The sequence below is a fragment of the Diplodia seriata genome (assembly GCF_021436955.1).
Source record: "Diplodia seriata strain FDS-637 chromosome Unknown scaffold_7, whole genome shotgun sequence".
In the NCBI taxonomy this organism is placed as follows: Eukaryota; Fungi; Ascomycota; class Dothideomycetes; order Botryosphaeriales; family Botryosphaeriaceae; genus Diplodia; species Diplodia seriata.
This window is the reverse complement of record NW_027117314.1, coordinates 568,857-586,092: the sequence shown is the minus strand read 5'-3', so window position 1 is coordinate 586,092 and position 17,236 is coordinate 568,857. Positions and strand designations below refer to the sequence as shown.

General features: G+C 57.8%; 5 protein-coding genes across 5 annotated transcripts; 3 read left to right on the top strand and 2 right to left on the bottom strand.

The window, feature by feature from the left end:
* Positions 1-122: 122 nt before the first annotated feature.
* LTE1 (Guanine nucleotide exchange factor lte1) lies at positions 123-5,053 on the bottom strand (the record flags this gene model as incomplete). The annotated part of the gene is made up of 2 exons (XM_066778372.1): positions 123-4,959; positions 5,046-5,053. 2 exons carry the CDS (start codon positions 5,051-5,053, stop codon positions 123-125), a joined length of 4,845 nt encoding a protein of 1,614 aa, XP_066630809.1.
* A 1,490-nt stretch (positions 5,054-6,543) lies between these two features.
* Positions 6,544-7,677, top strand: SLS55_006942 (uncharacterized protein; the record flags this gene model as incomplete). Its single annotated transcript, XM_066778371.1, has 1 exon — positions 6,544-7,677. One exon carries the CDS (start codon positions 6,544-6,546, stop codon positions 7,675-7,677), a length of 1,134 nt encoding a protein of 377 aa, XP_066630808.1.
* A 1,896-nt stretch (positions 7,678-9,573) lies between these two features.
* SLS55_006941 (uncharacterized protein) lies at positions 9,574-11,628 on the top strand (the record flags this gene model as incomplete). Its single annotated transcript, XM_066778370.1, has 2 exons — positions 9,574-10,082; positions 10,584-11,628. 2 exons carry the CDS (start codon positions 9,574-9,576, stop codon positions 11,626-11,628), a joined length of 1,554 nt encoding a protein of 517 aa, XP_066630807.1.
* Positions 11,629-12,672: 1,044 nt separating this feature from the next.
* CBS2 (Cytochrome B translational activator protein cbs2) lies at positions 12,673-14,295 on the bottom strand (the record flags this gene model as incomplete). The annotated part of the gene is made up of 4 exons (XM_066778369.1): positions 12,673-13,820; positions 13,870-14,007; positions 14,058-14,151; positions 14,218-14,295. The coding sequence occupies 4 exons, from the start codon at positions 14,293-14,295 to the stop codon at positions 12,673-12,675; spliced, it is 1,458 nt and encodes a 485-aa protein (XP_066630806.1).
* Positions 14,296-15,596: 1,301 nt separating this feature from the next.
* On the top strand, positions 15,597-16,829 carry SLS55_006939 (uncharacterized protein; the record flags this gene model as incomplete). Its single annotated transcript, XM_066778368.1, has 1 exon — positions 15,597-16,829. The coding sequence occupies one exon, from the start codon at positions 15,597-15,599 to the stop codon at positions 16,827-16,829; it is 1,233 nt and encodes a 410-aa protein (XP_066630805.1).
* Positions 16,830-17,236: the final 407 nt, after the last annotated feature.

Here is a 17,236-nt window from a genome sequence, read left to right as displayed (position 1 = left end):
TCTGTATGTTTTTGACAGATTAGGAAATGTCTCAACGCTCATGGAGGCGTATGTAGTGGTAGTCAAGACGAGAAAAGAAGAGAAATTCTCAGCCAACTTGTAGGATATGGAGACGGGGTATTTTACTCCAACAGCCGACTCCTCGCGGAAATCTCCTCATCAGTCAGAGCAGCCATCCAGACACACTTGGGTATGATGTCCGAATTAGGCTTGAGATCGTAATGGGTGCTAGCCTCCAGTAGCCGTAGCAGGTTCTTCACAATCGTGGCCGAAGTCTGGTGACGCTCGAAGTTGATAAGCGGTTCGCTGTTGTCGTTGTCTCCGGCAGCCACGGTTGCTGGCTTCTGCGCGTTGTAGATCAGGTCTCGTGTATAGATTCCAATGAACGGGATGCATCCATCATCAAGATTAATCGTCTCCATCTCAAGGCGAAGGTTGTGGAAGTTCTTAACCGGCTGCACCAAGCTCTCCAGTTCCCGGAGAGTGGTACGCTCTGCGGCAGGAACTAGGTCCCAGGTTTTGGTCAGACGCGCGCAGTCAGCCGATAGAAGTGCTACTGTGAGCTGGTACATCGTGGCGTAGTTGCGCAGGCGGCGAGCATGGTCGGCAATGTGGATGTACTTGACAATGCAACGCACGCGCTCCTCCAGATCTTCCGTGAGAACGCACTCGGACACCGCCCATTTGACCATGATGTTGAAGCGAGCAATGACCACGTCGACACCACGGGGTTCTTGAGTGCGCAAATACTCCACCCAGTCACGGATCTGCGGTGAAGATTGCTTCCAGCGCAGTTCGATCAGCTCCTTCCAGTCGATCTCATCAAGCGCATCCTTCTCGACAATGGTAAGCTGCTCTGCAAGCGTCTCAGAGTTGTAGGCCAGAACAAAGGGAATGTGTCGTTCCCGCTCCGGAATGGACTGCTTTCTGGGCCTGTCGTTCGGCTCTATCTTACTCGTATCGATCTGCGAATCCGACTTGTTGGCATTGTGCTTCGCCTGGAAATCCTGCACTTGATGGAAACCATTCTGGTAAAGTGGGACTGTCTGAAGACCGTGCAGAGGGGGTGTAAGACCGGGCGTTGGAAGACCCCTGTTAAAAACCGTCGAGTCCATGTTATTCGGAATCGTCCTATCCAGGACATTGTCACTCGTCGGTGGCGTAGGAGGATGGCGCAATGGACGAGGGACTAGTTCCTCTCCGAACTCAAGGTCCGCAGGCTGATCGTCAAAGAAGCTTCTCACGCCATGGCTCTCGCGCCTGGAGTCGTTTGGAACACTGGTCGAAAGATCCGACGAGATGTCATCAAATTCTTCCTCGGGGTCCAAAAGGAAAGATTGGTGCGTTTTCACCGAGTTGGGAGACTTGGAAGACTTTGGCGATCTAGGGAACGTTGAACCACGTGGAATCCTGCGCATGCTTTCTGTTTCCTCGATATGCTCTATTGAAGAGCCAGCCGAGGGATGCTCCTGATCCAGTTGAGCGGCGCGCCACGCCTGTGGTGATAAGGCGGCTGGGCGAGCAGAGTCCACGGACTGTTCGTTGATTTTTCGGCGTGTAACAGCAACGATGTCGCTGTTACCGCGATCGAGGAGGGGGACACTGGAATAAGAGTACTCGGACTGAGGGACCGAGCTGTCTGGCATGAAAGTCGGGGACGTGTGCTGCTCAGACGACGGCGACACCACGAATGCGCCAGATACCGTTTGCTCCCGATGTGTTCCAGTGGACCCAATGTTGCGCCCCCCAGCTCTCGCGGCTTCCTCCTGTCCTCCGTGAGAGTCCTCTCGTTTCATGGACCGACCTGGAGCTCCTTTGGGGATATAAAACTCTGCTGCCTGTGGTGACGGATCTGGGCTCTTCTTCTCATATCTGCCTTCAAGCTTCAGCAAGGCAGCCTCGATGCCCCCATCATCGTCATCATCATCAGGCAATGCAGCCAGCCGTGCGACTTCTCTCTCAAAGGAGGCCCTAAGCACCGGTTGTGTAGAGTCTGTACCAATGAGTGACAATGATTTCCTGCTAGTAGGCCGCCGTTCGGATTCTCCAGCACCTTCACCATCTGGTGTGTTGTTCCATAAATCATTCCAGCCAGCTGTCAGAGGAGGATATGCCACCGAGTTCGTCACTGAGTGGGCGAAATTAGACACTGAACCAGTTGATCGAGGACGATCGTTGGGACCCAGATCGTTCGTGTTCGCAGCTCCGCGAAGATCCCCACCAGGACGCCTGCGGAGCATGCGTGCGGGGGCAGGCGCCGGTGCACGTTCCAAGTGGAAGGGATCGTTATCGGACGACCTGGAATCAATGCTGTACCCGGGCCTGTGTCTGGTCATTCCGCTCTGAAACGATGCAAATTTCCGCAAGGAATGTGAGCCCGAAAGAGTGGAGGCCGGATACATCGATCTCGAGTGCCTGAGTAAAGATGGACGACTGGCAAGTAGGCTGGGTACCGGCTCCGTCTCATAGGAGTCGACTTCATCGTGGTAGAATGAGATTTCGTTCACGGTCGGGGTCGGCGCCGTTGCTTGGATTATAACGTCGGGATGCATGGTAACGGGGGGAAGAGAGACGACCGGCTCGCCACGCCGGGAAGTAGCCTCCAAACTGTCTTTTCCCAGCTTGTTGCCACTCTGCCTGAGAGCATCATCGAAGCGGGAAGTTTCCGGAGCTGCTGCCATAGATGGTGCAGAAGTCGTGCTCTCGTCGGCAGGAAGGGCGCCAGACATGACTAGAGGGAGAGGGGGAGGAGCCCCGGTATCATCAAAGATGAGAATTGAGCCACTGCCCATAGTGACCTTGCTGAGACCTCGCTCGACCCCAGGACGAGCCTCCCGAGAGCCATCGCTCACAGGATGCACATCCGATCTGGCGGACATACTTGCGGGACGCACCGGACTTTGATGAAGAGGGGACACTCCACTTTCCCGGTTTTGTCTTTCCTTGTCTAGCTCCTGCTCAAGTGCTTTGTTGAAGCTCTCAGCAACACGCTGCGCAAGCAGGTCCACACGAGTCTGTTGTCTTGCCCGAATTTGTCGCCTCTTCTGGACGCCTGCGTGAGATGTTTGCGTAAACGCTGTGGTGCTCATCGAGTCTCTCTGCGTGGTCTGATTCGACGTGTCGCTGGGATTTTGACCGTGCGATCCACCACCCTGTCTACTACTCAACGCTCGCCGTACGCTGCCGAGTATCTTTTTCATTCCTGGGTTTGCCATATTCGGTTTCGAACTTGAAGGGGGCGCGCCGGATATGTTAAGAACAAGATCAAAATGCGACCTCATCGGCCGTAGTTCGCCTGTCGATCGCAAATTGATGTATGGGGAATCCGGTTGGAACAGTGCACCTCTAATTATGCTTCCTGGGAACTGTTGGGCGAGCTCTTTCGCATCCGAGTCTTGCGACTCTGGGCGCCCCCTCGACATGGACGAGTGTGCTCGGTGATCTCTTAGAGCGTCCGAGAAACTTCCACTGCGTTTGTGGCAATGAAGCACAGGCCGTCGGTGGTGTGAATTCGGAAGGGACGGGGTAGTAGCTGAGCCTACGGGTACAGGATGGGGGTAGAGAGGCATCTCTGTCGCGTTCTCGTTGCGGTACAGTGACTTCAGTGGGATCGAGCACGACATGACATGCATGCTGAGCTCGCTGGCGGGAGAGAGTGGTATAGTACTGTTGTCATGGATCTCTCCCGGTGACATTGTGATTGAGCTCTGGGGAACGTGACGAGAACTTTTTGTCCGGTCCGAAGGCCTTCTAGGCGGAGAAATCGAGTGCATGTGGAGAGGCTGAGCGGATCGATTTGCCTTTCTTGGAGGAGTCGTTGGCTCCGGAGCATGGGTCTCGACTGGAGCGGGTGGCGCTGGTGCGACGTCAGACAGCCTCGCGGGTTGAACGAGTGGCTCCAAGTCAGCCTGGCCGCCTGGACGAATATCCTCATCGGGGGTATCCCTGCCGACCGCCTCCAAGTCATCCCAGAAGAGCGCACAAGTCCTCCTCCAGCACTTTTTCAATTCCCCGATGATTTTCAAGTCTCCACCTCCTCCATCCTCGCGCATCTGCAGATCGTGGTACAGGTCGTTGACAAGCTTGCAGAAGTGTTCCCGGAGATTCAAGAAAGGTATGAAGTCCTCGGTGAAATAGTTCAGAATCCAATGCCGGAGGGCAACGAATGTTCGCACCCGGACTATCCGTCCAAAGTCGTCCGAGCGCTCTACCGCCCATCGTAGGCGGGCTATCAAGTAGGCTATCAAATCGCCGATGGTCAGGTAAGAGCGGAACGTTAGAAAGAAATCAGATAAAAGTTCGTAGTCCAGGAAGCTGGGGGAAGTGATGTGAGCTATCAACCGAGCCGGAGTTGCTGCGATTATTTCGCCAGTTGCGGCGTATCGAACGACGGCGGGTTCATCGGCGTTCTTCGTGAAGGAGTCGTAAATCTTGGGAGAAATCGGCACCGTGGGAATGAGGGGCGTCAAGGGAGTCGACGAGCCCTGGGTGGAGGGCTCGATGTACGTGATGGGTCGGTCGTAGAAGCGTGTCCTCGACGAGATGTCGGAGTACCGCTGCGAGTTGCGGTTCAGCATCGGGCCGGGGGCAGGGAACAAGGTGCCGAGGGTCGGGGTGAGCTTGTTGGAGAAGAGCGAAGAGCGAAAGTCGTCGGTGGCGGAGGTGCGTGTGTAGGCGGAGCTGCGCAGGATGGCGGTGCCTTGGGTGCTGAATCGGGGATTGCCTAGGCGGTAGTGGGGAATGGGAACGTCGAGAACGGGGAACGACGACGTGTCTGCGGTCCGCGGGCGCGACGTCTTGGGGCGGTCAATGACGACCTTGAACGTGTTCGAGTCGATGCTTTGCGAGCGAGCGTGGTCATTGATGGTGGAGAACGAGTGCGAGCGGGCGTGGTGCGAGGGGCGGCGGGCCTTCGACGTGGACTTGGTGACGCCGTTCGCCTTCACCGCCGGGGTGGGACTGCGAGCGGGCGTGCGTGCTGGAGTCGGAGTGCGCGATCCAGAGGGAGCGCTGTCGTGCCAGCCATTGCTGGGTCGTCGAGGAACGCGGGCATCGGGCGCAAGGCTGTCGGGAGGAGTGATGGGCGGGAAGACGAAGGGCGCGGGCGGTGGACGCGTCCGCGGCGTGCCTGTGCGAGCGACGGGCCTGAAATGATGACATTGGTGCGTTAGCTGGAGTCGCGGCGCGGCGCCTCGCTCGTGCAGAGAAATTCGGAGGCGCTTTCGGGCCAGGGTGGGTGTGTTGTTACCGTAGGTAGATGATGCCGTTGCTGCCGACGTTGCCCACGGCGAAGCGGCTGCCCGCACGACTCTGCGCGCCGTCGTCGGTCCTCACGGTGCTGTTGCTGCCGCCGCGGGTGCGCATCCGCAGCTGCTCGGTGCTGTTCTTTGCGCGCTGCAGCGAGTTCTGCCTATTCCTTCGGAGGTCCGCCGGCCGCTGTTTCGCGCTATGAGGCCTCTGCGCTGCTGGGATATGGGCTGCTGCTGGTTGGCCCGGCCACCGCGGGCCGGCGTCCTGCGCTGGCGCAGACGTAGCCATCGTCATTCATGCTGGAGCAGGCGGAGGGAGGCGGAGACAGCTATCGACGAGCTGAGCGGGCGCGCATGTCGCCGGAAGGTTGTCTGAGGGTCGAGGAGGGAGAGCGAAGAGAGAAGCACGGCCGACGACGTCAAGGAAGTCTGGACCAGGTTGAGCGTGGTTCGGTGGCTTGCCCAGCGCGAGATGAGATATACGAACCGTGCCCTGGCCCAGTCGGTAATTGAGCAATTACGCTGGCAGCACTGCGCGACAGATCCGGCCGACGTTCATGCGCGGACGTTGAGCCAGCGAGGCAATGGTGCGCCGCCGTTGCTGGCTGGCTGCTGGCCGTGAGAGCCCGCCGTGAGGAGGAAGCCTGCCCGTATCCCGGCAAGCCCGCCGCTCGCCCAATCGCTGCAAGAGCCTGCCACTGCAAGCTACCGGCCTACAAACGCAGTCGACGCATCATGCACCGTGTCCGTGCGCCCTCCCTGCGTCCAGCACCGCAACCATCTCGCACCGGCACAGCACCAGCACCAGCTCCAGCTCCAGCTGCGCGACTGCTGAGCGCTGCCAGCGCACCAGTTCCGTTGTGCCCGTCGCCCGCAGCCGCACGTGGCTCGATGGGTGCGACGCGGCCCAGTTGCTGCATCCGGCCCCAACCCCGGGACCGAGTTGTGGAGGCGACGGCGCCGATAGGCTTGCCGCAGCCTTCGAGAAGCCTTCCGCCGTCACCTCCAAAGTCTTTCTTCCTGACGCCACCGTGATCGCCCCTAGCGCGAACCACTGCTGCTCTGCCGAATCCAGCCCGCTGAGATCCCCGCCCGCAGCACTGCTGCCCGAGATCTCCGCTCTCGCTGCCTCTCTCGCCAAGCGGGCGAGCTAGAACAGGCGTTTGGGCGTCGAGAAGGGGGAGTGCCGATCGCCGCTTCCAAAACGCGCAGCTTGCCGCCCCTCAGAGCGTCCCGCAGGCCGGCGGCCGTTGTGCGTTCCCGCATCGAGACTCCTTGGGCACGAAGACCAGCCATGTCCTTGCAAAGCCCCCCTGCTGCCGATTGGCTCTACCTGAACCCCTCCGCGCGCAGCTGGACATCACCTGGTGCCGCCGGCCCCGTCCAGGTCGAAGCGTTCCATGGCCGTCTGCCCGAGTACAGTGAAACGCCGCTTGTGTCTCTGCCGCACGTCGCCAGCGAGCTTGGACTCGCCCACGTGCTGATCAAGGACGAATCGCGCCGTTTTGGCCTGCCCGCCTTCAAAATCCTGGGCGCCGCCTGGGCCGTTTATCGGGCCGCCGCTGCACACGCAAACCTGCCGCCCACGGTGCCGCTTGAAGAGCTTGGAGATGCCGTCCGGGCCAGCGGCGTCCGCTTCGTCACCTGCACCGATGGCAATTGGGGCAGAGCCGTTGCCCGCATGGCAAAGTACCTGGACGTGCCGGCTCGCATTTTTGTCCCTCGGAACATGGACCAGGCCACGCGCGACAATATCAGAAGCGAGGGTGCCGAGGTGTCTGAGGTGCAGGGCGACTACAACGCGTCCATCCGGGCTGCGCAGGAAGAAGCAGAGAACAGCAACGGTCTCCTGATCATGGACACGTCATGGCCAGGCTACGAGGAAATACCAACCTGGGTAGTCGAAGGCTATTTTACAATGCTCCGAGAGACTGACCGCCAGGTCATCGAGCTTACGGGTCGCCCTGCGACGTGCGCGATAGCCTCTGTAGGTGTAGGCTCTTGGGCGCAAGCCGTTACTCTGCACTACAAGAGCAAGAAGCCTTCGGCAACCGTTATAGCAACGGAGCCGACCACAGCCGGGTGTCTGCAAACCAGTCTGAAGGCAGGCACCATTGTACCCATCCAGACGGCAGACACAATCATGTGCGGCATGAACTGCGGGACTGTCTCCTCCCTGGCCTGGCCGGTCCTTCGTGACGGCGTTGATGCGAGTGTGATGGTAACGGATTTGGAATGCCATGAGGCCGTTCAAACTCTACACGCGGGCGGAGTCGCCGGTGGGCCTTGCGGCGCCGCTCCACTTGCAACCCTGCGCAAGCTGAGCGGTGACTCCACCATCAAGAGCGCACTTGGCCTGGGCTCTGAGTCTGTGCTTGTGCTTTTTTGCACCGAAGGCGCAAGGCCATACAACGTCCCCGGCGAATGAAGCCCTCAGGGTCCTGCTGACTGCGCCGAGTAGATTGCTCAACGGCGTCTCGCCTCCGGACGCAGAGTCCTTTCGTTGGCCCAAGTTTTGCTTCTTCAACAAGCTTGTGCTTCTCCTCCCCTTTTCGTACGTATCGGCACGCCACGGGCTCGGCTCGCTTGATGTTGCATCAAGATTGGACAAGGTGAAACCATTGCCCAGATGATACGGATGCTCTATGTTCATATCAACGTTGCGATTGCCTTGTTTGGATTGCTTCCTGCTTTTGCTACATCACATCAACCGGCCTCATGCCTCAATCTCCTGTCTTGCTTTTCCAGTCGGGACCCAGAACACGCTCATTTACGATATTAAAGGTCATGCGCTAGGCTCATGTGGTCCAAGTTATATTCTTATTTGACTTTTGCCACTGCTGTGAGCGCTCCGGTACTAATGCGAAGAGCATCAGAACTCTGACAGTTATCACGGAAGAATCCGGATCGAGATCTAACCAAGTTCTTCCCTGCGTACATCATGGCAACCTCCGCAATACATAGACGACGGAGGTACGTGGCTTCAGCGCATCTCAACCTTGTCGGTGATGGCTCGGTGCGATTGCGTATATGTTTCAGTTGCTTCGATTCACTGATGAATGAGCTCTTTGCAAATGATTCTTCTTCTGGCCATCGTCTCTTGCGCCTATTCGGCCTTGTTTCAGTTCAATGCTTACATCGTTAATATAACTTCTCTCACCCACCACAAGTCGATCTTGGGGGCCTAATCTCTGGGAAACGAGAAACCCGGTTCGTCCAGACATGCACTCGGTGGCCTTTCTGGTTGATCGTAATGAGGCTTGAGTCGACATGGTCGAATGTACGGCAATGGCTTACATGGCTGGATCTTGGAGTTTGCATTGGTCGTGGGTCAATATGGCCTGGGCATGATGCATTTGATTACGCAGAAGTACTAAACATATGGTAACCTAAGTGCTCGACCAGCAATGGAGTGGTGACGTCGCCTTGCTGCATGCGTATGTAGGTAGCGTGGCGTCAACGGGAGCAGCCGCCATGAGCTAAGCGAAAATGCAAAGAGAACCCGGTGAGAGGCATCCCGGTACTTATCTAATCAGCTACCAAACATGGATCAATTTCCCGGGTGAGTTGCCGAGCTCATTCCAACTCACCCAGGTCGGGTGGTTGTGTGTACGAAGCCATCGCCCCAGATGAGGTTGGGGTGCAATCATATAAGCGCAACAGAAAAAAGCCAGACGGTTCTCGAGGAGTGTTTTCTACATCGGCGCTCAGTGTTTTTTTTTTTTTTTTTTTTGTCGTTGGTCCTGCTCCGAACTTGGAACCTGGGTCGTGACCAGATAGGAAATCGTAGAGTGAGCGCCGCGTGCATTTTTCGCAACTTTAGCCAACCCGTTGTGGCATGCACCTGGTAATAAGTTGAGATCGAGAGCTCCAGAATAGTAGTCGAGATGCGCAAAGTTACCGCGTTTGACGTTTCTAAGATTTTTACGGAAAGACATGGCACCAAATCATCTGTGGGTGCCACTTTGAGGGCGTGTCGCGCCTACCGCTTGCCAGCGCACCGGTATGAGACAACAGCGGAGCTGAAGCGTTGTCTTTGGGTGACAGGTGTCGATCATACATCACCAATGGGCCTATGCATGAGTTATGTGCGGACACGAGCATCCCAGAGTCCTTCACCTTCAACCCATTCTATCTTCACTTCGAAATTCCCCACTCAGCTCCGGTTCCTTCCTCTTCGCACGCACCCTCGACCGACAAACAAGTCCACTTCTTCACTGGCGCCCAAGGCACAAAAGTCTTCCCACATCGTCGCCAACTGACCTGAGCCTCTACCAACCCTTTCACCCAAACCCTCCATTCCTCCCCAAACACGACGACCACGATGTGCCGCACAATCCTAACAGTCGTTCACCACACCTGCCAGCCTGAGCACATCACCCGCCAAACGCGCACCGAGCAGTGCTACGGCGCCTACTTCTTAAGAGTGCCAGTCTGCGCCCCAGGTCCGCCACGCCACAGCTTCTACGAGCAGCACCTTCCAGGCGCCGCTTGCCAATCCTGCTTCTACGCTCACAACACCGCTTACAACTCCAACTATGACAGCGGCGCCGGTGACAACGAGGACGACGCCTACGACATCGACCCTGCCACCCTCAACAACCAGCGCCTCCTCTTCGGCCGGCAGCCAACGACTCCAAACTACCCACCGCCGTATGTACCGCACCCGCCATCGCTGCTACCCGCGCCCGTGAACCCGCCGTACTTCGGCACGGGCGAACACACGCACGAGCAGATCCCGTACGCCGGCCCTGCCATACCCACCGGTGTCCCCGGCGTGCACATAGACCGCCCGCTCATCGACACGTTCGCACCGCGACCGTCGCCCGACGAGTACCGATACCCCAGCGGCCACGATGTTTATGGTGGAGAAGTACAACACGCAGGCAATGGCGGATGGGAACCGATGTGGTTTCGACGAGAACAACAACAACAGCAGCAGCAGAGTAGTAGGACACGCCCAGTCCGCGGTCCCCTCGTGCCCATAGCGGAGGACGAACGGGAAGACCGCCACCACCACAATCATCATCGTCACCACCTTCGCCATCCCCGTCCCCAAGACAACCCATACAGCTCCGGCACGGAGCTGAGCGATCACGAAGGGGAGGAAGACTTCGTGCGCGTGGAGCGCCGCCCATCGGCCGGATCCAGGCGCGAGCCTCGGCCCGCGCCCACAACTGCCTTACGTCGTCGTCGTGGCCCGCCGCACCCCTCGATGCCGGGCTTCCACCCCTGCTCTCCGCCGCCTTCCCGGCTCCCGTGCCGCTCGGCTGTGACGGGTACTCTTCACGGAGGCGGCGGCGGCGGTAGGCACCACGACGACGACACTTCCAGCTCCTCCGGCACGCACTCGCCCAGAATGGGTCACTTGCGCGGCGGCGGTGGCGGCGGCGGCGATGGTGACAAGATCCCCCCCTCCTCCGGCTCGCCCACGCCTGCGAACACGAACAACGACAACGACAACGACAACGACGCCGGCGAGGAAACCGAAAACGAAGAGAACAGACAGCTGCGCGAGGCGCTGGAGCGCAGCCTGCTCGAGCGGGAGCGAGACGAGGAGGCCGACGTGCGGCGCGCGGCGGAGCAGAGCGCGCGCGAGTTCGCGGAGCTCGATGCGGACGACGTGCGGCGCGTGGCGGGGGACAGCCTGCGCGAGTACGCGGACGCGGAGCGCGCGGCGCTGGTGCGGGCGATGCGCGAGTCGGCGGCCGAGGCGGAGGGGCAGCGGGCGAGGTCGGAGGAGCGGGAGGAGAGGGAGGTGTTGAGGCGGAGTGTGGCGACGTGGCGGGAGGAGGTGTTGAGGCGGATGGGGCAGTGGGACGAGCAGGGGAGGGGAGGCGGAGGCGGTGGTGGTGCTGGGTGTGAGGATGATGGTGGTGGTGGGCAGGGTGGGAGGGACGAGGTGAGGCGCGGGGAGACGGCTGGAAATTGGGCAGGACGGGATGTTGTTGTTCCTTACGGCGATGCGAAGCGCAGCGAGAGCATGACTGCTCAGTCGGGGCACAGCACCCCGGAAGCCTCCACCTCTTCCGAACAAGATCAGACGTTCCAGGGAATGGGAAGTCAGGGCCCATACGCCGACTTCGACCCTCCGGTACTTGAGCAGCATCCATATCACGCGCCTGCTCAACGCAGCACTTGCCATCAGCCGCCAACGGTCGAGGACGACATGTCAGAGCCAAAAGGTCCTGCGACATGGTCGTTCGAGAGGGTTGCTCAGGAGTCGCAAGAGCAAGGCGATGACACATCATCCACCATCATGGACCCAGCGGCTGAAGTATCGAGGGCAATGGACGCGGTTGACATGTCGCGCGATCCGGCAGCGTACATCAGAAAAAAGAGGCTGGCCAGGTCCGCTGAACGGAGCGAGGAACAATAATGGTGTTGAAGTCGAAGAAAGGCCGGATGAACCAAGAGCGTGACTATTATTCCTGGGGGCGTTAGGGTGCTGCGCGATGATGCGTGGTTAGAAGGTTCATGGTTGGAGATGCATTGCTCCTGAATAGGTTCTTGGTTAGCGGTCTAGACCTTCGGTCTTGCCATATAATGGTGCTTCATTCAGATTTGTTTGCATTTTGGAACCGTCGGTCCCGGTGCCGTCACGAGTGCCTACCGGGGCAAGATAAGAAAGCAAGGTCATTGGCCAAGCCTTCAGTGCAGACGGCTGTCGATAGGTCGGCAGCCTCGCCGTAGCGGCCTATCGGCGAGTGGGCGAGAGGATCGGTTGCCCACCCATATCAGGCAAGTGGAAAGTCGGGAGCTTTCCCGTGCCAATCGGCAGAGAACGCGGGGGCTAGGATGGTCGTTGTTTTTTTTTTCTCTCCTTCTGGTAATTTAACCACAGCCATTGCTTGTGTAGCCCAGCACAGTTTGGTCGTGATATGAGGGCAACTGCCGCCTGCCTGAATTTTAACCTGCTTTGGGCTCTAACGAGTAGGAGAAAAGATGAGATGAAGTTGTGTTAAGGTTGTACAGCAGCGAGAAGGCCCCTGCGTCAGCGCGCAAGGGAAACCGGCCTCGGATTGGCCCCAACTCCAGTCGAGTAGTGGCACTTCCCTTGCAGATGCTCCACAAGAGATTGTTGACAGCCCCTCGCTTGCCCCAGCGCATGTAGTCCGTCACTGGCGTAAAGAGACTGATGCTTGGGCATCTCGGTCAAGACTGACGCGCTGCTGTGTTAGTCATTGGCGACGAGTCTAAAGCAGGCTTTAGGTAAGCATCTCTAAGCATAGCAGGGTGACGTGCGAAAGCATGAGACATGTCATGAAAAGCATGGGGAGCTGAAGCATGCGCTTGGACGCGCAGTACGACTTTAAGCACGACTATTACGTCCCGTCGCATGCTTCAACTCCCCATCGATGAATGAAGTAGTATTTACTGACCAAATGTTACCGTCGCTTCTCAATTACTGCGCTATATGCATTCACGAGCCGTTCTTGATCCAGGGAAGGCTGAAAGTACCAACCCAATCCTCCACCTCCTTCCTCAGCTGGATGATATCGGTCACATTCTCACCCTCACCAACGTGTTCCCTGAATGCGTTGACGCTGCCAGGGTTCTTCCTGCCCTTGGACTCCGCTGCTTCCTTGGCCGCCTTGTCCAGCTTCTGCGTGATCGTCACCGCGCGGTGCACAATGTCGGCCACGCGGACAAAGTCGTCGGGAGTGAAGCCGCGAGTCGTCATGGCCGGGGTACCCATACGGAGACCGCCAGGCTTCAATGCCGATTTGTCGCCCGGAACCGTGTTTTTGTTGCTGGCAACTCCGACCAGTTCGAGGACACGCTCGACACGGGCGCCGTCAACGCCACGGTCCTTCAAGTCGATCAGGACCAAGTGGTTGTCGGTACCTCCAGAGACGATGTTGTAGCCAAGGCCACCCTTGTCCTTCGAGTTGCCTAGCCGATCGGCCAGGGCCTTGGCGTTGGAAAGGACTTGCCTCTGGTAGTCCTTGAATTCGCTGGACTGAGCCTGTTGAAGAGCAACAGCGAGCGCAGTAATGGTGTGGTTGTGGGGACCGCCCTGGTGGCCGGGGAAGACCGATGCGTTGATCTTCTCCTCCAAGTCCCATTTCTCCTCGTTGCCCTTCTTGTCCACACGACGGGTGCCCTTGCGGTAGAAGATCATGGCACCACGCGGTCCACGGAGCGACTTGTGGGTGGTGGTGGTCACAACGTCCGAGTCGTTGAAAGGAGAAGGAATAACACCAGCCGCAACAAGGCCAGAAATGTGGGCCATATCGGCAAGCAGGTAGGCGCCAACCTTGTCAGCAATTGCCCTGAAGCGCTCGTAATCAAGCAGTCTGCTGTAGGCAGAGGTGCCGGCAACGATGATCTTCGGGCGGTAAAGGAGAGCCAGTTCTTCCAACTTGTCATAGTCGATCAGGCCGGTCTTTTCGTTCAGCCGGTACGGGAGAGTCTCAAAGTACTTCGAGATGGCCGAGATCTTCTTAGTGGGAGTCTGGTAGCCGTGGGAGAGATGACCGCCGTGGGGCAGATCAAGGCCCATGATACGGTCGTGGGCGTTGAGGAGGGCGGAGTACGCGTAAAGGTTGGCGGGCGAGCCGGAGAGCGCTGCAACGAATGAGTCAAATGTCAGGTACCAGGGTCGCAAGCAACGTACGCTGGACATTCACGCCCCATTCGCTCTCCTTCAAGCCGAAGGCCTGCAGAGCACGCAGCTGGCATAATCTCTCCGCCTCATCAATGAACTCGTTTCCTCCGTAGTAACGCGCACCCGGGTAGCCCTCCGAGTACTTGTCTGCAATTCGGCTCAGTATTCGCTCCGGCGAGAGGGCTCGACATGCGTACTCTGCATAACACTCCCTAGAGCATCGAGGACGGCCTGGGAGGTGAAGTTCTCCGAGGGAATCAGATTAATGAAGTGCTTTTGCCGCCGTTTCTCCTGCAAGTTTCATCGGCCGGTTAGCAATGTGCCGGATAAGCGGGCAGGGCGCGTTGGCGCAATTACCTTCTCTACAATATCGTACACGACGGGGTCGGCTTGGGCAAGGTTCGAGGAGAGGAGCTGGGGACAGATTAGCTTCATTGGCGCGCGCGACGGAAAGACGGCGGCGCACCTTGTGCTGGTCGTCCAAAGAGACGGCGTAGCCGCGGGCCACTTGAGGCCGCAGGCATCTCTGGAGGACTGGCCGGCGAGCAGCGGTCGCCAGCAGGGCGCGCGAGGCCCGGCAGGTGTAGCGGAGAGACGACATAATTGCCGGCCTGGGGAACTCAGCAATGGTGCGTGGAGAAGCTGGGACGATCTCGGCGCGGTGGTGAGGTGATGGATCGATGCGTCGGAGCCGCGAAGCGCGGAGCTAGGCCGCAATAGGAAGCCCACGCGAGACAGCCTTTTTCTCGCCGCCGCGCCACGCATCTCGGTCCTTTCTTCTTCATCACACAACTAAATCCAAGATGATGAGCTGGCCTTCACGGCAGCGCATCCTCACCCGCCGCGCGCAAGCACGGCGGCGTGGGTGCTGTTGAGATGTTCCGGGCCCACCTCACCACCTTAGAGGAACAATTTGAAACTTTCTGATTGGATTCCTGTGTGATGGCATGCCTTTCGACGACGTTGGCATCCTCCCTCGGCGGGACAGACGCGATTGCTGGGCTTTCAAGGCGGCCGATGGGTTGGGAACGCGGCCTTTCGAAGAGCTCGAAGGTGGCAGCAGACGCAGCTGTCGGCTTCGGTGCTATTCTGAGGGCAGCAGGCGCAGCTGTTGGCTTCGGCGCTTTTATGAGGGCTGCGGAGCATGCAGAGCTTGTACAGCAGTATATAGGTAATGCACTTCTATCTCCCGAATGCTCTTCTACGGTTTTGCATGGAAACTCTCAATGCTGTCGGTGCTGTTGACAGGTAGCAGTTAGACACGTGATATTTGCTAGTCAACACCCGCCCCACTCCTCACCTATCGCGCAATGTGCCTGTGAATATGGTGGTGACTACTAGTCAAGGACTGGCATACCCGCACCCGATGGCACCAGCTGATTCCATGCGCATGTGCGTCTAGCGCACGTGTTGCTAAGACCCTTCGTTTGCACCCTTCCATCCACGGCGGATGACCAGAAACAACCCGTCCACACCTGCCTCAGAAAAATTCGACATGGGATGGGTAATTGCATACAAGGTCCGGACGCAGATGTTGGTTTTAGATTCGCGCATGTAGGTCCGGGTCTTGTATTCAACTACCCTGTGAAAATGGTAGGTACGGGTCGCTCCTTCCTCGAGCTTCGCCTTACATCACCGCGCCGACGACCCTGAGAAAAATCAACTTCCGCCCGCTCTTCCTTTGCTCTGCACCATCACCGCCACCAAACCGCTCATCAAAGGCACGCGCTCTCAACATGGCCCGCAAGGCGCCTCCGAAGCCGAAAGCAAGCGCCCGCAAGCCGAGCCCCGAGCTTGGCGATGATGACCGTCAAATCCGCTACAACGCCCGCACAGGACGACCCATTCGCGACAATGCCGGCCGCAAGTCTCTAAACCCGGCGTATCTCGACACCACTGAAGTCGTCGATGACGAGGGTCTGGAGAGTGAGTCGGGATCTGAGGACGAGGAAGGCGTCAGGAAAAAGCACCCCAAGAGGAAGCGGACTCCTTCACCACCATTGCCAGATGTCGATACGCAGCCACTATATCCGGAAGACGTCCCCTCACGCGAACCAACTCCGCACCCGCTGGACGATGAGGAAGCCAGCTCCATCAACTTAACAGTCAACGTTCCGAAAGGCTTCAGTGGTCCTCTGGTTCTGAAGATCGATCGGGACTTACTTGCCCACGGACAATCAGAACCGCCATCCAAGCGCCAGCGTCTGCCTAGCACACGGGTAAATTCGTCCAAGCCAAGCACTGGAAACAACATCTCGGTGGCTCCTCGCAAGGCATCTCTTCGCCAGCGTGAGCGCTTTGGTTCTAGTACACGCGAGGATCCTACGAAGAAGACCTTCGCTGATCTTCCAGCGGAACTTCGAAACCAGGTCTACCGTTTGTTGTTTGTTACCAAGGACGATGTCGACTTTGGACGCCCCACGAACTTCAGTCGCTCTGGAGCTTTGCTGCGAACCTGCAAGCAGATCTACAACGAGGGACGCAGCGTTCTCTATTCCGAGAACAAATTTGCGTTCATACGCAACACCCGATCCCGCGCTCCCTACTGGAGTTCTCAAGATAGGGAGATTGGCTACCAGGACATGAGGGTCTTCCTCAACTCAATTGGCCCTACCAACATATCTCTACTTAGATCGATCTCGATCATGCTCACTGACGCATCGCCGTCGAGCACTCCCTACTTGGATCATGAAGGGCGCCGCTTTGTCCGTGACGAACATATCATCTACTGCTTCCGCCAGCTCTCTAGGCACGGCAAATTGAAAGAGATTGACCTCAGTTTCTACGGACGGAAGTGCCTCACTCGAACAGACTACCGTTTCCTTGATGCCTTGAGGGAGATCAAGGCAGATGAGGTCCGCTTGGAACCACTCGAACGCCACTGGTATCCTACAAAGGTCGATTGGGCTGTGAAAATATCACTTCTCGACTCGATGGAGCGCTCTACCAAGATGTATAAGAAGGAATGATGATCTCCGAATTCTTTGACAGCGACGTCACAGTGACTAGATCAAGTCCAGCAAAGGAATTCGACAGAGGTATCCATTTCGCCATATCAATCCTGGTGGAACCGGAACCTTCCCCTACTTCATCGGGCTCTCGGTTTCCCTATCACCCTATATTCAAGCATGGTATTTGAGGTTCCGGCATTTGCACTTCTTCAACTCGATGATCAACAATGATAACCACAAGACAGAAACGAAAAGGGAAAAGAACACAGTGGCTTTGGCGTTGGGGAGTCCTTTCTGCGAAACAATTCTATGTATGGAGGAAGCGCTTGACTCTTTCTTCCAACAGGTTCTCTCTGTACCTGTGTTTCATAATAAAATTCGGGGCGGCTCCTTGACTTACGCCAATCGACTAATCCCAGCATTAC